This window comes from Heloderma suspectum, chromosome 2 (genome assembly GCF_057233095.1).
Source record: "Heloderma suspectum isolate Gila_16-S chromosome 2, 16-S_ref, whole genome shotgun sequence".
Classification (NCBI taxonomy): domain Eukaryota; kingdom Metazoa; phylum Chordata; class Lepidosauria; order Squamata; family Helodermatidae; genus Heloderma; species Heloderma suspectum.
Genome location: NC_139459.1, coordinates 91838163 through 91862514, shown reverse-complemented (window position 1 = coordinate 91862514; position 24352 = coordinate 91838163). Strand labels below are relative to the sequence as shown.

Below are 24352 nucleotides of genomic sequence, written 5' to 3'. Positions count from 1 at the left end.
ATACCAAGTTATACTTGGTCAAATTATTGCTGGCCAACATTAAGGTTACTGGGAAAGAGTGGATAAAACAGGCTACAATGTTGAAAGTTTTTTCTTGCCAGTATTTATAACTGTAAGAATCCAAGGAAGTTCAACATGTTTTTAACAAACAAACAAACAAACAAACATGCGGTAGATTGTCAATTTTATTTTTCAAAGTAAATGAATACAGAAAGACCAGAAATTAGGATGGTATCTAGAGTAAAGACTACATTTAGGCTGCAATCCTATACAGACTTACCTGGGAGTAAGTCTCATTGAACTCAATGAGAGTTACTTCTGAGTAGACATGTACAGAATTGCACCATAAATCTTCCAACGACATTTATGTTTGATCACTTTTATCCCTGTCAGGAAATGACTGTAGGAGTTCCATGACTGGAAACTGAGAACAAGGTATCCAAAACAGCTTGTCCACCATTACTGATCTTAACCTGAGTGTGCAGAGACATATTCTACGCTGCACTCTCAGTTAGCAGAAGGAGATGGCTAGGTCCAGCACAGCATGCTGCATCCAGTGTACCTGAGAGCACCTAGAACTGTCTGTACCATGCATGGCTTCATGGAAGGCATTCTCTGGCAGACAAATCAGCGGGGTATGAGTTCCTTGAAGACAGGAGGTTTGGGCTCTACTTCACTTGGTCTTAGAACACAAAAACTTTCTAGGCAATATACTAGTTAAAACATTCACCAAAATAACGTCAATCAATATGTCTCCACTATGGTCAGGCATAAACAATTCTGCCTGGCATGCTTACAAGGGTGGATGTGGTTCTGCCCTCTGGCAAGCATGACAGGTGGCCAGCCTTTCTCCTACCTTGGAAGCTGCAGAGGTAGGCAAAGATCAGGGGTCCCCGACGCGGCACCCATGGGTGCCATGGCGCCCGTGGGCGCCTCCAAATGGACCGCCAACATGGTGCCCACATGGCCCCAGGAAAAAAAATCTCCCCCTTTTAAAATATACATACATGGATTTGTATGAAATGCATCAACTTCCTAGCAATTATACATGAGCTTCCAGAAAAGTGGAAATATCCAAATAAGTATCCATTTGAAGGTGGCATCTATATGCCACCCTTTCAAATATTCAAAGTGTTGTAAGGTCCTCAATCCATTGCATTATAGGAGGTGAGTGTTTATATTTCCACTGTTGCAATATCGTCTTTTAGCTGTCAAAAGGGTGCAGAGAATCCATTTACGCAGACCATTTGTTAATTTCCATGAAGCAGGTAAATAATTTAAAACAGCATGTTGATTGGTGAATATTAAAGACTGCTCTAGTACAAAATGTTTCTGTGTAATGAACGGCCCACAAAAAGAACCTACTACTGGACATTGCCAAAACATTTGTTTAAAAGAAGAATTAGCTGCATTGTACTGCCAGCAATTAGCTGAATTAGACAATCCCTTATTAAAGAGACATTGCAGTGTCCAACAGACACAAACCAAACATTTTTGCTGAATAAGACGCAGCCTAAGATTCATAGACGCGACAGGTAGACTCCAAAGTGGCAATCCACTGATTAGGCATTTTGTGGTGGTGCCCACAGCAGTATCTCAAGTTCAAGTGTCCAGTACTCTTTGTTAGTTCTCTCTCCCAGCCTTAAAATAGCAGTGCCTTACTAGTATGCTAACCACTGGCCCTTCCATCAGGAAAAACCGTGGACTTGTCCAGTCGCGTGGGTGGGAGTTGGGGGAAAGCTGGCAACTACAATGTTTGGCTTAGCAAGAAAGATCAGCCCAAAATTGTAGACCGCTGATCAAGCTAATGTTTTGCTACAGCACTATTGTTTCTCCCATCACTATTTCTGGTTACATTCCAGTTTAACAGAGCAAGGGCAAAGCGTTCACCCAATAAGTTAGGAATTTTTCATAAAATGAAAAATGGTTTGCTAATTATTCTGACTGTTTCTATAATTACACTAACTCCAGCTTGCTTCAATTAGCACAGCAACTGGAAACAATTATGAAAGAGAAATTAAACAGGAGGTTCTAGACTTACCTGCGAGTCTCTCTTCTTCTTGAGGGAAGGAAGTCAGTTAAGCATGAGGGAGGCCTGTTTAGGGGCCAGGAATGCAGACTCCAAGATTAAAATGGGGTGGAAGGGTGTCTCCACCCAATCCCCACACAGTAAAAAACAAACAAACACACTTCTTTGTCATCAGCATCAATAAAACAAAACCCATTGCTACAAAAGGCATGAAAACATAAATTAGGAACCAGAAAAATCAGGAAGTCTCTCCTTTCCCTACAGGACATCCCAAGGGCCAAGAGAAGCAGATGTGGAGAGAGCGAGACAAAGACCCAATTCACACCTAACAACAATTCCTGGGTTGTTTAACCAAGGAATTGCTGTGGCAGAGTGGGACAGCTTGTCAGTTGAACTTCTAATCAACAACCCTGAAATGCCCTGTTCCTGGGTTGTTATTGTAACATCCAAACCCAGTGTTGAACCCAATAATAAACTATGGGTGATTGTTGGGTAAACTCTGGGTTGTTTAACCCCCTAAACAACCCAGGGTTCCAGGTTCGGATATCACAATAACAACTCAGGAATGGGACGTTCCTGGTTTGTTGACTGAAAGCACAAGGATCAAGCATACAGGAGGAAACGCATTTGCTCGCTGCTGCTGCTTGGGCCCGCCAATTCCTGGGTTAAACAATGCAGGAACTGTTGTTATGAGCAAACTGATCAAAGAAAGGAACATAGCCCCCGAGACATATAAGTATAGATGGAAGCATGGAATGCAACAACATCATATAGGGTAGGGCTAACTGCCCTTCTTCCCTCGAGAAGAACAGAAATTCACAGCAAAAAAAAGAAAAGAAAAAAAAGAATTCATGAACTTTAGAAGAAGCAAAGGAATAATTCAGGATTTCTTAAAGAAAATGTATTAATATATTATTTTTCTAAGCCATATAAAGACTTCTGCTCTTGCCTGACAATTGAAAACACGTGGGCTACATTATTGCAAATGATAACAAAATGCATTCACCTGCCCTGAACAGATGGGTCTGATCAGTACGTGATGGCAGGCTGAAATGATTCAAAAGACTCATCTGAACCATCACTACAAAAAGTCACTGAAAGGTAGGACAAAGTAATGAGTGTACTAGGAAATGTTATCCTACAAGGAAAACACACTCTTCCCGACGTGGAAAATAAAATTCATGTGCAAAAATAGATTTCCACACATGGCCCCATTGTACAGGATGCACAAAAGCCTGTTAAAGGGTGAGAAAACAGACAGCATCCAGATACTCTGTGACATACATATATGTCCCTATATCGGAACTTGGGCAGAAGCTATATACCGGTCTCATGGAATGCATGCTGTTCAAATACAGTAGATATCTGAAGCATCAAAAATAGAATTTCAACACATGGTAAACTTGCAGAATTAACCATCATTCTAGTCAAGGGGAACTCTATTTTCTGAGCTACTTACTGTAACATGGCCTCATTCACTGCTTCTAAAAACTCAGGGTGGAGGACCTCTTGTGATCCATCTCCATGATAGCTAAGAAGGGCTTCAAGCAATGGCATTACATCAGGCAAAGTAATAAGAGGTACACAGAGAAGGGACACAGATGTTACTTGAGAAGAGATACTGGAGAAAAAAAGAAAGTGTTTTATCTGGGGTAAAAAGGCAGTATTTGTATTTTTCTAAAAACAGTCTGTTCATTGAACACAGGCAACTGAAAACAGGCCAACATATCACTAAGAGCAAGACTTTTTATCCTAAGGAGTGATAGATGAGCCAGTATGCTCCTGTATGCCAGTTGCTGAGGTACACAAGCAGAAGGATGTTGTTGCACTCATGTCCTGCTTGTGGGCTTCCTGGAGGCATCTGATTGGTCACTGTGGGAACAGAATGCTTGACTAAATAGTCATTTGGTCTGAACCAGTAGGGCTCCTCTTATGTTCTTGTAACTACTCAAAAGGATCTGAAAAGACTTTAAAAAACAAACAGATTTATCTGCAATGCTGCTAAATTCACAGCATATTACAGACCTCAACCAAGTTCAGAGGTACAGGTATGGTGCACTCATTCTTGCTTTGGCAACAAAGAATACTAGGAGTTATGTAGTATGGGTGTGCTCAAGAGAACACCATGTGAGAATTACAAAAATATAAGGTACAATCCTAACTGAACAGAGGTTTTGTGATTGAATGACATCAGGCATGTAGCTGAAAGATGCATGAATTTTCCTAGCCCTTTACCATGGCTGTAGGAACTTCATTTGTGCACAATACAATATAATTTCCATGGTTTTCAAGTGGAGAGGCAAAAACCCTAAAAACAAGTCTCAAAGCGCAGAAGTATAGTTTCAATAACTGAACTTATGAGGGAAATGTTCTGCATTATTGAAGTGGAAAAATCTATATTTAAAGAAAACAGGCTCCTGGGCACATAAATGAGTTTGAAGTCTGCAAACGTATATTCATAAGAGCATAAAAAGAGCCATACTGGATAAGACCAAAGGTCGATTCAGTCCAGCTTTCTGTTCACACAGTGGTCAAACAGCTAGCTACCTGTGTAAAACCCACAAATAGATCATGAGTACAATGGCACCATCCCACTCATGTTCCCCAGCAACTGGTATACAGAGGCATACTGACTCTGATTCTGAAGCCATTGACAGCCTTATCCTCCATGAATTTGTCTATTAAATGGCCTTTTAAAGACATCCAAATTGGTGGTCTATTTCAGATACGGTGTTGCATAAGTAAGTTGCAGCGAGAAGGATGGAACAGGAAAGTCCCATTCTATGAGTGGAAGACCGCCAATGGTCCAAACCAGCGGACCTCCGCAAGAGCACAGAATCCATAATACAGAAGCCTTACTCAGTGGAAGAAAGTAGGAATGTTGTCACTCACTGATCCAGTCCTGGATCAATGGAAAGAGGGAGCTCATGTCTTGGAACACACAAGCCTTGTTGACATATACAGGAGCACGGTCAGACAACATAGAAATTGGCAGTTTTATTTATCTTGTTAATTGCACAGCTGACATCATTATAACCAAATATACAGTTAATTGTCATCATGCTATGCAGGTTATGAATGTTTCCAATTTTGCCAACAATTGGGACACTTCTGCTGAACTCTGATGTGATACTGGAATCGAACTATTGTTTGAGCTGTGAGGAACGTGAAATGAGGCCAGCAAATAGAGCAGGTTAAGTACAGAAAGAGCATTAGGCTATTTGAGGGCCCCCTAATTGGGGGAGGGGCAGCCTCAACTAACATAATGATTAATCCAGCTCTATTGCTAGTGGGGCAGGTGGAAGACTGAAGGGTGGGGTTTGCTTTTGAAACAAGCCTCTAGAGTCTGATTCAGCAGCAAGCTAGATCCTGTTGTGGGCATGGAATATGACCTTATGGTATTACTAAATGGCCAGGTTAGGTAGGAGATTTGCACATAAAAACAACCCAGACTACGGGTTGAGTATGGATTGTTGTTGAATCGTGAGTTGTAGTTATGTTCTGTGTGAGCCCTGTACTATGGTTTAACTATGGGTTGCTAACCAAGAACAACGTAGTGTTACACAAACCAGCAACAAACTATGGGTTCTCTTCCTGGGTTGTTCATGATTAACAACCAGTAGCTAAACTATAGTGCAGAGTTCGCATGTAACGACAACCCACGGTTCAATAACAACCCATAATTCAACAGCAACCCATACTCCACCTGTACTCTGGGTTGTGATTACATGTGAACCAGGTCCATATCTCAAAAGAGCCAATAACCAAGGCAGGCAAGCCTCCCTGGAGCACAGAGGGTGGGAAAAGACTGATGGATGAGCGGTTGGTGCATTTGTTTGTCATCTCAGTAATGAAACTGGGGGAAAGCTTGGCCTGCATTGCATTAACTGCAAGCTCTGTTTTTATATTACATCTCTAAGTAATTAGTTCATCACTAAAATTATTATTAAATACAGTTTTGTATATATGCATGTATGTTCATTGGTTTCAAGATTAAGTGTTTTTCCACATAAGAAACAGAACTTCATTCACTCTAGTCATCTATGCAAAGATCTACTAGAATTATGGACAGATAATGCCTACCTTCGTTGACTGTTAAACCCATTAAACGGCTTTCTACTGAGTTCCGTCACTAATGATAAGACCACCTGTTAAATAAAGTCAGTCACACATTACAAATACAGACACAGTTTAGTAAAGGTTACATCAATAGCATTTTCTCATTGTTGCACTTGCATTTCTAAGTGGATTCATAATCTCTATACTTGTTGTGACCTATGAACTGACCCAAGAACTTAAAGTACTCTCTGGAAGTCCATTTTAAGTCAAAGAAAAATACAATAAAAAAAGCTGCAAACTTTAATACATTTAATCAGTAATTAAATCAACCAAAGCTTTAAATTGAAGGAGCAAGGTTTAATCAGTGAGGAAAATTGAAGTGCACATTTATTGTCTAAAGACATGTTGACTTGGGTATGTTACAGTAGTAACTGAGGGGGGGGGTAGCCTTTCCTTTTAAGAATGAGCAGTAGCTTTTGTTTACTCATTTGTAAGTGCTCTTCCACTTCCTCCAATAGCCTCAAAAAGGCACCTGCTCTTTGTCAATATGCACATCTATTTAAATTTAATTTCAAGATTAATAATCAGGTAAAACAACATTAAATGGTGGGCTGTGCTAATTTTCAGCATTAAAAATATCTTCTCTTACACTACCAGAAAACAAATTTGAATAATAATTACCTTCTGGTAAGTAATATTTAAATCCTGCATTTATAGTTTTTAAGCTACTATTCTTTTTTAACTGGTGTTTAAAAAACAACAAAAAATGTGGGGTTTCTCCCTTGCTGGTCACATCAAAGATTGTATCTTTGGAAATCTCTATCTGACAGATACCAATATAAGCCTTATGCACATGAGGAACTCTACACATAGGATTCTTATTTTAATATTATATGACTAAAAAACGTTAGCTACCGTTTGACCAAGGAAGAAAAATATATGACACAGTACAGGGGTCCACAATTTTGGCTGGCTAGCTATTATTTGTGGTTGCCATCAACCCTAACATTCTTTTGAGTCCTTTGATGTGCACAGATGATGTGGGAATAAGGCAGGATCTTGCCTCTAATTTCATGCTGCACTTCAGAACACTTTTTGCCTTTGTCTTAGGTTCAGAGGATAGGTGGGATCATAGGCAGGGGCCATCTCTGCCTTAATATTGCACTTAGGAGGTATTGATCCAGTTTAGGAGGTATTGATCCAGTTTAGACGTCACAACAACCCACAGTTCAAGCTATGGGTTGCTGTGAATGAGTGGGAGCAAATCCCTGAGTTGTTTAGTGTGATGTGTGAACCCCAGGAGGAACAACCTAGACCTGGAACCCATGGTTCCATAGTTTAACCTGAACTAAATGGCACAAGGCATGCGGTTACACTCTGCAGTGTTGAAGAAACTGTTTCTATAGGCAGGGAAGGCTAGAGATGTGTTAAACGCTTGCTCCCCACTCACTGTCCCTGCACTTTCTGGAAGCGGAAAGCTGTTAAGACATCTTCAGCAAAGCTGTTCTTTGCTAGATGGAAGGAGTTGCTGGCTGGCTGGCTTTTTTCTTATGTTGTGTGACTGCGCTGCCATGTTCTTCCATCTCCCTTTGGCTCTCAGAAGGTCTCTCAAATACAACATGAAGTTACTGATGAAGCCTCATACCCAAGTTCCAGTCTTGGGTGGGGGGAGTGTCAAATCCTGCTTTACATTCTCAGTGCCTCCAAGGACACCATGAAGTCAGAGATGAGGAACAGTCACTAAAGGAGCAGTTGCCAATGGCAACTGTAGCAACTACTTTTGTGGACCCTTGATATAGTCTGTTATCCCTATAGTTAATGGTCAAGTGAAAAAAGTACTCACATTTTCAACAAGTTTAGAACAGTAATCCACAGATGTGAAGCCAAGTGTTGAAATAAAGTTGTTAACATCACTGTCATGATTTCCCAGTCCAGAAAATGACAGCAGATGGCACAGTGTGCTCTGGAAGAAAATCAAGAGGAGAGAGAAATATCTAGTTAGAATAGAAGCATTCCACCCCAAACAATTTCCACTGTCTTCATATAAAGCAGGAAAAGGGATGTACCTACACCTTGAGTTAGACTTAAATCTTACAACACTAAGATTTATTTATTATTGCATTTATTTCCCATCTTTTTTTCTCTTGCAAAGAACCTAAGGTGACTTATATTTTATCCTCTCAATTTTATCCTCACAACAACCTCGTGAGGTAGGTTATGCTGAGAGTCAGTGACCAGCATAAGTCACCCAGTGAGTTTCATGGCAGAGTGGGGACTAGAACCCAGATCTCCTGAGTCCCAGGCCAACATTCTAACCACTATCCCACACTGGTTCTCAAGTTATAGAACCTACAGAGGAGCCAACCCTTGACTAAACCATAAGCATGTGGTGCAAGATGTATTTTGCATTTTGTGTATTTTGTGGTTTTAATTTCTGTGAAAAGCCCAAAGAGCTTCGGCTATTGGGTGGTATAGAAATGTAATACATACACACATACATACATAAGATGCAAACGATGTTAGAATAGTGACCATAACACTATCAGACCGAACATATAATGTGAGTGGAAAATTTGTAAGAAAAGTCCAAAACATTTAACCTCAGAATAGGAAGGTTTCTCAAAAAAATAATGAATTAAAATAAAGCTGAAATTGAGAGCTAGAAGTGTCATATCCCTTCAAGAAGGTTGGAGGTTGGTTAAAAATCACATAATACATGCTCAGAAAAAATATATATCACACATTATAAAGGATACACATCCAAAAAAGGTGCCAGCAAGTTAAAATAGCACAGTCAATGGGGATAAAAGAAAGAAGAAGCCTTCTTTTTGGCAGACTATGCTATGCTAACACAGTCTGTGTCCCAGTCTAGGTAGAACCTCTTGCTGTTTCAGAGCCACAGATGTCCCCTTCCTGTGACATGGTAAAGTGGTACTACACAGTCACTGTTTGTGCCACATCATCATGGGATAGTGCCAATGACAACTCTCAGGCACATCATCATATAGATCTTTGGTGCCTATTACAAGCTGTAATATAGGCCTGGGCAACACTTCCCAGTTTCCCCTTTTCCCTGTGCAATTGGATCTCCAGACGTTAAATCTCCTGGGTCTACAGGATTAGCAACTCCAGTGGCAGCTTGCAATCCTGCGTAAATTCATTTATTATAGGCCACACCAAAGGCACCCATATTTCCATGTGCTCTTGTAGACCAGGGCCTCCCACTATCCACTTTTACTTTTTTACCCATTAAATCTGAAGAATATTTCACATTCTCAAGTGGACTCCATAGCTAGGCTACTAGCGTGAATCCAAGATAAATTGTGTATCTAAAATATGACATGGCACATCTGATATTAAGACTACAAAATAACTTGACCAAACAATTTATTTCTATTAAATAATCCACTGAAATAGTCATGTATGGTCCAGGATTTTTACTCAATGGCCCAGGATTTTTTAAAAATGTGTGATTTTGATACGCAGCATGATAGAGATAAGATAAAAATACATTAAATAGCTAGAGAAATATAGCATGGAATGTAGGATCCCCAATTCTTGCTTGCTGTGATTTTCTTTTGTAGGGCGCGAGTTGGACAGACACTTTCAGAGGCCTACTTTAAAAAAAAATTGTTCTAGTCAGTTCACAGAAAGAACAGCTGTTATACTGCCATCTAGTGGCTTACATGTTAAACCTGTCAAAATGAAAAGGTACTTCGGATTTTGAAAACAAGATTGACCATTTTTGTGGACAACTTCAAACACACACACACACACACACACACACACACACACACACACACAGAAACCTATTTATTTAGATGATGTTCCAATTTCACTCCTCCATCTTCTATAATTACTCCAGAGATTCAGGTTAGCTTTTTCTTCAGACAGCACTCAGCAAGTGGCTTGGACTAACTACCAGCCATCAAAAGGCCATTAATCAGGACCCTACTGTCCACCATCAAAACCAAAGAGAAGGACATTTCTCTCTGGGGTATGGCTGTAGTAATATAGCAGAGCACATGCTCTGCATGCAGAAGTTAGATCACTGACATCTCCAGATAGTGCTGAGACAGAAATCACAGAGAGCCTGTGCCAGTCAGTGTAGACATTACTAAGCTAGACGTACCATTGGTCTAAGGCAGCTTCTTATTTCCTAATTTTGCATATTGAAGAGCATGTTTGCAATATGTTATGGATCATATGAAACTATTTTCCTTCTCTTCCCCCTTTTTATGTTTGTTTTTTGGCTAAGCATCGCATCTGAAGAATAATTCTGGAAACTCAACAGCTTGCTTAATACTTTGTGTCATTTTAGTTGGTCCTAACTTCCTGTTACTTTTCAATTTGTTTTCTAATCGACCAACATGGCTACCTGCAACCCTAAATCAGTTCTGGAAACAATTTTTGGGGGTGAGGGGTTGCATTTCCTAACATGGACACAATATTGTTTGCGTTCTTTTTTCTTAATTCCATTTTATTTTCCTGACTTGTATAGTTATACTGTCTGCAAATGAAGCAGCCAGAGGTAAAGCAAAACAAATATTTAAAAGAGAAGTTCAAATGGGAATGCTGACTTTTAGGGCATACAAAACACATGCATGCACATGTGAAGGGGGGCGATCGCTCAGTGGTAGAGCACATACTTTGCATGCAGAAGTCCCAGGCTCAATCCCTGACATCTCCAAGCAGGGCTGGGGAAACTGCTGCCTGAACCCCGGTGTCATGGACAAGCACTCCGAACCATCATCCTCAGAGGATTCCATTCCCTCATCCTCAGAAGAGGATGGAGTAAGTCTGAAGTCTCTGGAGGAAGTAGGACAAGAGTCAGCCATGGAAAGGCATCGTGAGACTTCTATCTCCCCAGGACCCAGTTCTCCATAAGACCCCCAGGGGGTGACTCCCCTGAGTCCAAAGGAGGCTCCATTACAGTCTTCAGATTCTGAGGACTTGGGCCACAAAGACACTAGCATACCACAACCACAACCACTTCCACCTTGCCGCAGCCTGAGGATGCTAAATCAGACCAGGCCCCTTTAAGAGTCAAAGCCTCCATAGAAGTAGACATGGAGCTAACCAGCCTAATGGACAGTAACTTTCTCTTTAAGCTTCAGCCTTGCTCTGACCTTTGCTGAAGCTATGTTCTGGGTCTTGAGTAGACACTGCGATTTGCACAGCAATCTGTATATTTTGGGAAGCTCAGATTCCACTCCCTGTGAAGTTTGTAGTATGGGTGAAACAATAGACAATCTTATCTAGGATTGTCTGTTATATAATACAGAATGTGGCTTTCTTTTTATTGAATTCCAGAATTTGGGGATTGAAGGCTTTTCTTTGGAGTCTATCTTCCAAATAAAGAATCTTAGAAATGTTGTCCTGAAAACACTACGAAGATTTGTTAGAATTATGGGCCCCTATGCCCACCTGTAAAAATTAGTTGTGGGGTGTTTTTTTCCTGTTTTTTCCCCTGGTAAGTGGTGCTCCTGGGGCCTTTTGGCTCTGATCCACCATTAAATCCCAAAAGAAGAAGACCTTTGTTGAAGCATCATACAGACAACCCTGTCTGGCTTCCAGCACTCAGCACCACTGGATAAGGACACCGATATTATGGGTACTGAGTGGGTGGCTGACTGAGCCCCATATGCTGTGCTGTGTTCTTTGCTTTTTACACAGAGTCCAATGCCTCTCCAGTCTTTGCATTGAATAACCCTTGTTCATCGAGAGGTAGGTCCTTGATACAAGATCAGGTCTTCTGAGACAAACCAGCAGACCTCAGCCAGGCATGCTGTCTCAAAGCTACTGCGCTGAACATGGCCTTGGTGTCACAGTCGACTTGGTGCAGGGAAGTATTAATTTGGAGGGAGAGGCACATAGCCTCATCCTGAAAAACCTGGGTCAGGTCTCTTTTGTCCTCAGAAAGGTGTTCAAACAGGTTTCCCATTTTTGTCCATAAAAACAGTTGATACCGGGACATAGCCACCTGGGAGTTAGGTACCTTCAGGCCCAGAGTGACTGACGAATAAACCTGCCTACCCATGAAGTCCAGGCGTCGCCCTTCCCTGTCTACTGGCTATGAGTGTGCTCTTCTAGAATTGCCCAGAGAAGCCTCAGTGGTGACAAAGTTGGGTGCAGGGTGCATAAAAGGAACACTGCATCCTTCTCTTGGATGCGATAGATGCTTTCCAACCTCTTGGACATGGGAGGCATCAATGATGGGGCCTTCCCATCACATTATTGTGATGGGAATCACAATATGGGAGGCATCAATGATGGGGCCTTCCCATCACTGTGTCACATTATTGGATGATGTGACACAGCACTGAAAAAGCGGGTTTGCTATCGGCGCAGACATCTTGGTATGGCTGACACTGAACACTGGATCCTTGATTCTGGAGACAGGTCGTTGTGTTTCCAAACCCACAGACTGAGCCATTCGAATGACCTGGTTCAAAAATTGTCCCAAGTGCTCAGAAGGGAAGGTTGAATCTTGAGTGCCCAGCACTGCATCAGGGGACAGCACTCAAGAGGAGCATGAGGTGGAATCGGACTGATACTCATCCATACCAGATGGCGGCAAGAGCACAGCGAGGTCTGGTTGTTGTGACACCACTGGCTGGATGGTATCTGCCACTGGTTTGATCGGTAGTATTTGTACAGAAGCGGATTGAGTCATGGAGTGGTGCCCTAACATGGGTGGTTGAAGTAAAGTACATGGCAGACATGGCCAAAGGCAGTGGAGCTAATTGTGTCAGTTGAACAGGTACAGTCGACTGCCTCAGTAATGGCACAGGAGATGAAATCAAAAATAGATCATCATTGGGAGGTCTCAAGATGGTAGCCGAAGGTGCAGGTCAATACCGATGAGAATCATTTCCAAAATATTCCAGCCAAGTGTAATAGCACTCGCTCCCACAGTCTTCTGGATGCAGATCCTCCCAACTGCAAGGCCTCCGGTGGGGCACAGCCCAATCGGACTGCCTATCCCAGTCGAATAGTGGCAAACAAGACCCAATCTGGGTCACTCGTAGAATCTAGGGACATGGTCCCTCCATACCGATTAGCCAGAGAACATAAGAGTCCAGGGATCTGTCTCAATGACCAGCTAAGTCATCATCAGAACTGGAGAGATATCTCTGATTTCACGTTCCGATGTCTATGTTATCGATATTGGGTCTTGCATCGGTATGGTAACTGATGATGTCTGTTGTATTGGTGAAGTCAGTAACAGTGGTAGAGTGGGGACTCTCACTGGTGCGGTCAAGATAGTCTCAGTGCCAATCTTGCCTCTTTCTTAAGAGTCCTTCTTGTTCTTCTTCTTAGACTCAAAAGGAGATTTTGGAGTTCTGGTCTTTTTTGACAACTTTTTTTTTGCCAAAGCTAGTGTCAGAGACTGCTCAGATGTGGGTGGGTCATATTGGCTTGGAGACTGCCCAAGTGAAGGTGGGTTAGTTTGGCTCATAGACCACCCAGGAGCTGGTGGGTCAATTTGGTCTGTAGATCAAGTCCGACTGCGGGGGCGAGGCAGTCCCTGACACTTGTACAGGTCGTGGTGAAGATGTTGTTTTTGACAGACCCTCTGAGGGAATAATCTCAGTGTCTTAAGTGGTTTCCTCAACAAGACACAGGCATGGAATGCTAAGCAATAAAATAATTTCTCATTTTTTAATATACACTGACTCACTCAGTCAAGATTTCTTTTTATATGGTTCTGCTGGAGATCATTCTCTTTACTTCCCTGTATGTGTAACCTGAGGCCAAACTACACATTCCTTTAAAATGTAGCTAACAGCTTTTTACTAAAGTAAGCATAGGGGACATAATCTGACTTGGGACCCTAGTGTAGAGGGTGGGGGGCTTTAACTCCTGTTGCAGTCCTGATCCAGACTGCTGCCTGCATCTGCAATTTAGATTGTCATAAAGTAATCCATTTGTGTTAAAGTAATGTGTAGTTTGGCTCCTAGAAAGGTCACTGTTTACGCTTACATTTTTCTCACAATTCCAAGTTACTCTGAGGAGGTGTTTTAAGGGCCATCTTAAATCTTTGTCCTTGAAAAAGGCTCTTTAGTTGTCCTTCTCTTTTTTATTACACTTTGGATTCATGCTCAGCCTAGAAGGAAGCAATGTTGTCACTATAACGCTCAAATCTTTCTGTGCTTGGACCTTATATATCCTTTATAACCAGTAACGTCTCCCACAAGATCTTTAGAAGGCACAAAAGCCCTGCCGCTATAAGCCTTGGGGATAGGCTGACAACTCTAGCACTTTCTGTGGCTTGCTTGGGGAAAAAAAACACATCCCATGACAAAGAGAATTATTGCTTCCACCACAGTATACACAAATTTTGAAAAGGCCCATTGTCATTAGATGTGGCAATTGAACATGGTCAGAACACTTCAGAACATCTTTCAGTGCTTTTCTTTTTTGTTTTAGGGACAGCAACAGATGAAAAACACAGAAACCACAAAGGAATAATAAAAATTAACCATGAAAAATTGCTGAACTGCTGAAGGCATCAGAGAACTTTCCAAAGGTCTTCTCTCCATGGTGGCAAACTGAGGAAGGAGGTGTACTCACATTTCCATCAGCTTAAGGAAAAGCTGGTGAATCCATTAGCTGAGAGGAGGTGAGAGAACAGTTAGAGAAGAACTCTAGAGGCTTTTGCAACTAGTCTGCGTGTAAGAAATCCCCCATCCTCATTTCTAAAAAATGTGGGACTGTAGAGGTCAAGAAAATGTTAGACCTAAGGGTATCATCTTAGAAACAGGAATTTGCCTTATACCCTAGGTCATTCTCTCATTATTTTTCTACTTCTCCATTTAGCACTGGAATTGTCTACTGTGGTGTGGCGCTTTCCAAGGTTTCGAGAAAAGAACTTTTGCATCAGCTGCTACCTATGAGAAGTGAGATGTCCAGTTTGGACATATGGTAAGAACAGAAACAGGAATTGTGAGTCATTTACACTTCCTGTTATTTCTGCTTTTCACTAACTCGTAAACTTAGGTTTTAAATCCAGCTTGCTGGTTTAATCCACTTTACCAAGTTCCTTAAAAAGCAAGATTGAAAGCACACATTTCTGACATTTTTAACAAACTAAAACCTACCCATTTTAACTTTTTTCTTCAAATATCTTAAAGCCCATTAAATTTACCGTTGCTTTTCTGCCTCCTTTCTTTTAAAATTCTGCTTACAAGATTTTGTGTCTCCCATGCCATTTGAGTGAACTGAACAATAAAACATTGGTATTTGCAGAAATCCTTTTCACCAGAAAACAAACAGAAACCTAAAGAATTATATTGGTTAAGTAACTGAGAAGGAAGCCTGCTCATTTACAGACCATCTCAACACCCTCTGTTTATGTAGCATATTCCATGAGTAGGATGCTGACATAATACAGCTCACTGATTTTCCACACTCTGATCCAATCATAACAAAGACTTCAGATCCGAATTTTGCTTACAAGAGCTCTTGCATGCTTATTCATTAGTCCATGGGGGAGAGGGGGTATAAAATTAGTTTCCTACAAATCAAAATAAATTAAACAATAATGTTATAATCTTCGGAATACAGCTTTCAGTAGACAATGATTTTTCTATTAATATGTATTAAGATCCAAACATTTAAGTTAGCTAATACAGATACCTGGACTTGTTAAAAATCAGCATGTATTTATTCCGATAAAGCCAAAATATCAATTGATGTGATTTACTGTCATACAGAAACATTTAGAAAGTACAATATTGAATCAAATGAAGAAAATACAAATATTCTCTATTACAAAACCCTGAGCAATTTAGGAATTGAAGGGAAATAATTATGAATGCTGCACACTTGGATTTCACTGACTATTTCATAAGTAGAAGTTTGTTAACATTTTTAAATTGCTTCCAGTTGCATCTCAGTTTTTCCAGGAGTCAAATGCATGCTTAAGGATTTTGCTAGGACACATATTTTGTCTTAGCAAAATACTTAAGCATGCATCTGAAACATGAAAGCAATAAGGAAGCTCTTTCCATCAGAGAAAGCGAATGTTTCGATCCAATCCAAGGTGGCATGGAAGTATGCTAACAGTTTCAATACCGTATGAGTGGGGAAGGTCCTAGGATCTTTATATATACACCAAATCCATTACTGGGTTTCTTTTTTCTCTCCACAACCTCTGACTACAATTTTATTTTGTTGAGGATGCACCAGAAAATGCCCAGAGAGATCATTAGAAAGGAGATTCTGCCCAAGGGCCTAAAGTACTAGAAGTAACTAAGAAAGATGAGATATGAAAATCCTCAAACTCATCTCTTCTGGAAGTGTTCACAACGTATGCAAAACATGTTATGTTGTTTTGTCATGGACATGTGGTTTGAATGAAACCTGGTATGCCACACTCAATATCTATGCCTTTCCACATATATCTCATAACTCTCTCTGCTTGCAACAAGGGGTGGTAGTGAAAGAAATTCATTTGGTTTACATTTTAATGCAAACTTACCTCATTTGCACTTCCCTAACTAATACATGAGCCATATACAAAAATGTGTATATCAGAGAAAAGTCAGGCACAAAATGCATTGTACTTTGATATTCTGTATAATATCGATATGCAACTTCTTTAATTTTGCGATGCAGTTCACCAGTAACAAAGTGTATATTAGAGAAATGTCCAGACAAGAACGATATTTCAATAGCCACACTTTCCTGAATCTTGCAATGCAGTTCACCAATTAAAAAAAATGTATATTGGAGGAAAGTCTGCACAAGAATGCAGTTGTACTTTGATATCTGCACTGTCCTGAATTTTGCAATGCAGGTCTCCAATAAAAAAATTGTGTATATCTGTGTTTCCCAAAGTGGCATCCAAAGGCCCCAGGCTCCCATGGAGACCTTCTATTGCATGAGGATCTGCTCCCCCTCCCTGACGCTGGGTATTATTTGTTTTGGTGTTTTCGCGTTTAATTTTTTGAGGGTGCAGTGAAAGCTGCATCACTGGGGCTGGGAGGGAGCCAGGAGGTGGAAGAAGGAAGAAGAGTGCCAGCACAGGCTGTGGTGATGTTCTTTAGTTCTGCTTCCTGTGGCAGGGATTGCAAAGGGCCATGCAGCAGGATTCCCTGGTGAGTTTTGGGGGCTCTGGATGCCTGCCTTTCACTGTGAAAAAGCAGCAACAGGAGGCTCCAGTGCAGTGTTGAGCTTTGCTATGCAGGTGACAGCAGGCTGAAGTTGAGGAAGCTGGAGTGTGAGTAGTATGAACAGTGCAGCACTGGGTTTGCCATGTGGGGCTTGGATGCCCCTGTGTCTGGCTGTCAAGCTGACTGGTAAGAAGGCTGGAGTGTGGGGACCACTGCCGAGGCTGCATGGCTTCTCCAGCAAGGACCTTCCAAGTTTGTTGGGGCCTGGAACACCCCTTTCATGGTAAAAAAAAAAAAAAAAAGGAGGAGCTGCATAGCACTTGGCTTTGTCTTGCGGAGGGGAGGGGCTGTCCCAGAAGCTGGCTGAATGGATGGATGCACGAGAGCTCTGCAAAGTATATAATGGTTATATAGAAGGGGCTTCCCTAAAAGCAGCAGGAGAGGGAAGTGCAAAGGAAGTAAGAGAAAACAAAAGGAAAGGAACAAGGAGCCCTCCAGGCGTTTCCCCCACCCCACCCCAGAGGCAGGCAGGCAGGGGACAGGTAAAGGCAAGGAGAGAGCGAGAGTGCACGCACGCGCACATAGCCCAAACTGAAAGAGGACAAGGCCTATGCAGTTGTAATGGTTATATAGAAGAGAGAATTTGAGAACTTGTAGCTTTCATGACAAGCTGCACCTGCTGAAATGCCCTCCTTTACACAACTATTAGAGGTGCAGAGACCTGTCTTTTGCATCTTGTCACCCAGTGAAAGAAAGATGGATGGGATATGCAGAGCAAACATATTTACATCTACTCAGAAGTAACTATCACTGAGTTCAATGGGACTTACTTCCATGTAAGTATGCACAGGACTGCAGCCTTATACTCTGTTTCTTAGACAAGATACTTGTTCTTTGTGCAGTTATACTCCCCATGGCAACCATTTTATGACTAACCACACCACCCACAGCAGCCATTTTGTAGTGGTGCCCATAACATTTTCTTAAATTTCCAAATGTGCTCAGCCCCAAGACGTTGGGGACCCCAGAATATATTAAGGAAGAACGTGCACAAAAATGAATATATCGTAAAAAATGTACAAAAGCAACTTACACAAGTGAAAATTAGGCAAAATTACATAGAAAATGCATACGGTAGGAGAAATATGCACAAAAATATATACTGACATTTGTGTGGACTTTTTAAAAATTTGCGAACAGTTGTAGAAACAGGCCAGATTAAATTTAAGATTGGAAAAATTAGAAATTAAGCAAAACCAAAAATTGACAGACTTGTCTATCCCTAGTGAAGACACAGAACAGTGCACACAAACTATCCAGCAGCTCGATCACACTCCTAGTACGCCTTTTTAAAAAGAAAAATTGGCACTTTTTTCCTACCACATTGGCAAATTTCAGCAGCAAATTGCCACTTTTTTGCATTACGCAAGTCATGTTGGCTTATGCTAGTACATCAGCATTAGGGCTAACATTGAGACACCGCTGGATATTACTTACCGTGGCTGTAATCCTATACACACTTTTTCTGAGAGTAAACCCTATTAAACCTATTAAGCCATTACTTCTGAGTAAACATGCATAGGATTGTGTTGTATATTAATTTGTTCCTAACGAACAAAACAATGCAGAATTTACACGTCATAAAACGCCGAGGGAAAAGTAATTTAAAACAAAAGACAAAATGTCAGCCATTGAATAGCACTTATTAAAACTGGTTGCCCCCGGGGTTTGTTTCCACTGCAAAGAAAATTACATATTAGATTTTTTTTTTCAATAATCATGCATCATGTTTGGGGAAAGAGTTAACACACTCATTTCAGAAAAAAATCTAATGGATTGGTACCAGGTTTACTTCTAAAAGGAACAGGCCCCACCCACAAAGATCATGCCCTGTATAATTACTGCTGGCAAAACGAAGGAGCCCAAATAAAGCAGAGGGAAATAACCTATCAAAAAAGCTTGCATGAGTGAAGAATCTTGAGAGGTCTGTGGAATGCTGTTTATTTCTGTACGGTTACAAACAGTGTTGCAGCAGAGGGAAGGACTGACTATTCTCTGCATACTGTGACCACCCACATGATGAGAAGCAGCGTGATTAAAGTGAGCTTTGCGTTCCAATATCTGCCAGTAGAGTCTATTCCATGCTGTAATTATTATATTTTCAGTCTTCTTTTAATTACTTTCACATGTTGTAGCAAGTCCCCTTTCGCTGTCCAACTTGAAAAACACAGAACAATTCTGACAAATACTTATGGAGCACTGTCAACAGCACAAAAAGTATTTATTTATAAAGCAGTTTTCTAGGCATTGTACAAGCATTTTATCTGGGCAGCAGGGGGAGAAGGGGAAAAAATCAGCCCCTGTCTTCAGGCTTACAGTCTAATAGGCAAGATGCAAAAGGGATAGGAAGGAATCTGGAGAAAAAAGCAAATTCTGGCACTAATTCTTTGTAAGGTTACGTAAATGTTTAATGATTAGTAAGAATTGAAGAGCCAAATGATAGTTGGTCCCAGATGAGATCCAATAAGAGCTGAGCTGTCTCACCTCCTTCTCTGCTACAACCAACTAGATGGCTGCTAACAACCAACAATAAAATTTACCAAAACATTTGCTTTAAGGCTTGTACAAGCTACAGAATGATTTAACATTCCTTTTATCTCTATTTATGCATTTATTATTGCAAAATAAAGTACTGTCTAATCAGGTAAGCCCCACTGTGTCCAATGGCACTTGCTTCCTAGTAAGCATGTTTGGGATTGCAGCCCAAGTCGTTATCGCAAGCATTTAAATGTGCATGTGTGTGTGGGGGGGGGGGGTGAAAACCATCCTGCAAGCATTGTTGAAGGGTGGCATATAAATCTTTTAAAAATACAAATTTAAAAAACTATATGAAGAATGCAATAAACATGTGTAAGGAGACCAACATGACAACTATTTTCCCAGGTCTAATTCCACCCTCTACCACATAGGATCCTTTAAGCTGCAAGAGGACAGTACCCATTACTTCTTAAAACAACTGGAGATAATTGCCACCTGGGTCCCCCTAGGCTGTATCATATTCCCATCATCCAGAAAGGAAAGATCTGTATTCTCTGATCAGCAAGATCAGATTGGACCAAAAGGGCATCAAAATGAAGGGGGTGACAAAACACACACACCCCTTGGCGGTAGCACCCTTGCTTGCCAGCCTAATGCCCCTGATCTGGTGAGGGTTTTTAAAGCTTTAACACACCCATTCAAAGCACACTCTCTTTCACAATTCCTCTGCCCCATATGATGAAGCCTAAGGAAAAGGTCAAGAAAGTCAGGTGTATAACATATCTGAATATGTGCACACAGTTAATTGAAGTTGACAGTATTGGAAACAATGAAGAGAATATTTGGCCACATGCGGTAAGATGATGGCAGGATGCTTGGGCAAAGAACTGGTTAAATAAATGAACTTTGAGATAGTGACACTTGGTTTTATGGTTGATTTAATTCGAAATCCTGCAGCTAAGCCTTCACAATTACTGTAGACGATGACAGATCTGTATTTAATCTTTAGTGTATTAGGACTACAGAGAAATACATGGTGGAATTTAATAAAAACCAAATAAGAACACTATACACAAACCCCACAAGAGCCAGAATCTGTGGGTGGGTGTGGAAAGATGGAGTAAAAGGGGAAGAGGGATCCTCCTCTTTGCTCTGCCCTTCTTTCTCTGCACAGCATTTTGTCACTTGTCCCTATTAGTGTGTTTATGTGACTATTAGCTTGTAAAATTTACTATAGTTTCGACACAATTTTGATTTTACAATACAAGTGCCTTGGCTTCCATTTGTTCTTATGTTAATAAAGCAGATAAAAGAATGCCCCCTCCCAAAATAATTCCTTGGGGAAATACATTCTTACATAAAATCTTACAATTCTTAGATCTATAATAATGCAACCTTTGATACACAAGTAAGTGAATACTTCTAAGAAGGGCTGCAAGTCCTTTTGCAATTTGGAATTAGCAGCTATTCTGGCTGCTAATTATTTTAATTGTCCTCTAATTCATTATTTCCAGAGTTGCTTATATTATCAGAGCTACCCGATTCAAGTTGTTATCCTCAATCAGTTACCACTCGATTAAACATATTTTCCTCACTATCATAGGTCTTTTTGTCTGTCACATTTTTATCTGGAATTGTGTGCTCCACCACTTCAGAAAATCAAAAGTGACAACTCTGTTATGGTTGATATGGTATGTAGCCAAATATGAGTCCCTATTTCACTACAAGTTCTTCTCTCTTTCAAGCCACTTCAGTCTGAGGCATCCTTTGAACATGAAGTAACAGGGTACTTCTGTCAAGACCTATTCCCTTGTTTTTTATCTTCTTCTGAAGTCAGCCTGTTTGTAGCTAAATGTTTGCATTTGTAGGTACTTCATTAAGAAAGCTAACACTATAAACACTAATTAAGATAACTGAAAAATGATCATTGGAAAAAATGATCTGTGGTTAACTGGAAGTGCATTTAGCCTGCAATCCTATATATCAGGCGTCTCCAACCTTTTTGATCTCACGGGCACATTGGACATTTTGAAGAAGTGCCTGGGCACCACCACAAGTTGCCTGCTGTAAGGGGTTGGGGGGCAATCACAAAAATATTAGGCATGCCCCCTTATCTGTGTGCACCCTGTGTGTGTACTACCCACTCTGGCTTCTCTCTCCCCCTTCCTTCTATCTCTTTCTCTCTGGCCTTTCTTTCTTTCTTTCCTTCCTTCCTTCCTTCTTCTCTCTCTGGTTCGTTCGTTCGTTCTTTCCATCCGTCCCTCTGGTTCCTCTCCCGCCCCTCTCCCTGGCTGCTCTTTCTTTCTCCCCCTACATCCCCTCTGGTCCCCCTTCTCTCTCTGGACCCTCTTCCCCCCTATCCCCTCTGTTTTTTTCTTTCTCTTTGGTCTGTTTTTTTCTCTCTCCCTCTTCCCCATTCCCATGCAACTGAATGGAACAATTTATCCATTCATTGGCATTGGGTGAGAAAAAGATGCCTCTCAAAAATTGGCTGAAAGGGAGGGGGCAAGATCCACTCCCCGCCAAAGACCCTGCTGTCTCAAGGGTCCTTTGTAGGGCGTGGACTCCTCCCCCCAGGCGATTTTCAGCAGGGGGTCTTTTTCACTGCCTAAACAAGTCAACGGAGTAGACTCTATTTGTTTTTATAGGCAGTGAAAAAGCTTCTCTGCTGAAAATCAGCTGGAGGGAGGACAAGGACCCTGTTGATTCAAAGGTCCTTGGGTGGAGGGTGCACTTTGCTCCCCCCACCAAGCCACTTCTCAGCAATGACTCTCCCTCCCCATGTACAAATGATTGGAAGTATTGTTCCACTGCAGAGGGGGAAAATAGCTTGGCGGGAGCTTCAGCCTGGTCTTGCAGGTGCAGTGATACCCATGAATGCCTTCTTGGAGACTTCTACTATACATTTTTTGTACAGTAGAGGTTTTGAGAGTATACAACATTTTGAGAGTAAGTCCCATTGAACTCACGAATTCCTAGTCATGTATTCAGGCCAAGATTTAGCAATATGGCTTAATCAACTGCACTAGGTTGAACAACTCACATTTGGCATGTATAGGATTGTTAACAGCCTACTTTGCATAAAAGCTTGAAAGACAGTTCGCTCTAGTATTTCATATATTGCACTGTCACTTTAAAAAGCTCATCCTGGCACCCCGTGTAGGAGGAGTCCATACCCAGCTAGAACAGGTGAAGAGGCCAAAGCAAGTGATCACGTGATGAATTCATGAAGTTCTGGTCATGTATTCAGGTCAAGATTTAGCAATATGGCTTAATCAACCACACTAGATTGTGCGACTCACAATTAGATTAGGCACATTAATCAGTAGGTAGGCATGAATACACCCCAGGCAAAGTGTCACATAACTCCAAAAAGCCACAGAACCCAAGATTCTGCCAGAGAGCCTTGCCAATCCTTTCCCCCCACAAAGGACCCGACTCTGCCCATCTAGGTCGCTGCTTCTGTTGAACTGGCGACCCATAAGATTATTTTTCCTTGGCAACTATAGGAGTTTCCCCACACCCCAAGTCTGTCTTCAGGGTGACCCAACAGGATCCTGGGAAAGGTATCTTTCAGGCCTGACCCAATCTTCTGGATTTGGGTTCAATTGGTAGCCTCCAACCCCTTTTTTACCCACTTTTCTATCTTATGATTCCGAATGTGTGCATAGGAATTTGTTCTAAGTAGCACACATGGTGCTGGAAACTGATGTGAGTATTCTGAGTTTAGCAGCCCCAGTTGTTCCACCCTCGTCTTTTGCCATGGTAACTTTGCACGAGGACTAACTGTTGAGCTTTGCCTGCAGCTAGGGCCACACAGATCTACACCCCTTTTCCTGACCTTGCCACTCCTCCTCTCCCATGCTTCTTTCTTTCTTTCCCTTCTCCCAGAACACCTTAGAATCCAGATTTGCCCAGCCCTGACTTCTTCAGCTCCCTCAGAATGGTCCAGACCCACCAAGCCAACCTTCCATGCACAGCAGCCCTTGGTATAAACACCAAGCAGCCTTTGAGCTAATTTACCCAGGTTCTGAACCTTGTGCATGGATGTCCACACTATCCATTTTGTTTTATGTATCATATGCTAAGTATGCTTAGGAATGTTTGCTGTTTATGAACTGATTACATCCTGAAGTTCATATGTGTCTATAACCTGCTAATTCCCAAATTAATTATTGTGTAAATTTAATCCTGAGTGTTCAATAAAATAACCCCCTTTGGGGGTTAGGCTTGTGGGTGTGCACCATTGGGAAAAATCTGCTGAGATGTTAAAAGATCTCTTAGAGGCATGTATCTCTGAATGTATGTACCTTTACATTTGTGTTCGGAGAGGACGTTCATTAACAGGATTGTATTGTTAGGCTGCAATCCTACACACACTTATCTGGAAGTAAGCCCAACTGAACTCAATGGGAATTACTTCTGAGCAGACATATATATATAGGATTACAATGTTATTTTAAGTAATTTAAATTCAAATGCATGTGGAAGTCAGAAGCAGGGTCAGTGGGTATGATCCACTATAAGTGGAATCAAACCAAACCAAAATGTGAAATAATTATGTTAGAATGTTCATGTTCATCTGGGTCATGTCAATGTTCTGAAT

General features: G+C 41.3%; 1 protein-coding gene across 7 annotated transcripts in view; it reads right to left on the bottom strand.

Annotated features, from left to right (window-relative positions):
- FANCC (FA complementation group C) overlaps window positions 1-24352 on the bottom strand; it is a 127873-nt gene that overhangs the window by 66875 nt on the left and 36646 nt on the right. For 6 of the 7 annotated variants that reach the window (XR_014787742.1, XM_084834134.1, XM_084834136.1 and 3 more), the window contains exons 5-7: window positions 7932-8051; window positions 6113-6177; window positions 3489-3650 (exon numbers count right to left, since the gene is read on the bottom strand). Coding sequence is in view for 6 of the 7 variants with exons in the window: in XM_084834134.1 (XP_084690260.1) it covers window positions 3489-3650; window positions 6113-6177; window positions 7932-8051 (347 nt within the window). In the remaining variant the exon portion in view is untranslated. The remainder of the gene's footprint in view (window positions 1-3488; window positions 3651-6112; window positions 6178-7931; window positions 8052-24352) is intronic. The other variant, XM_084834138.1, reaches the window with a different exon arrangement.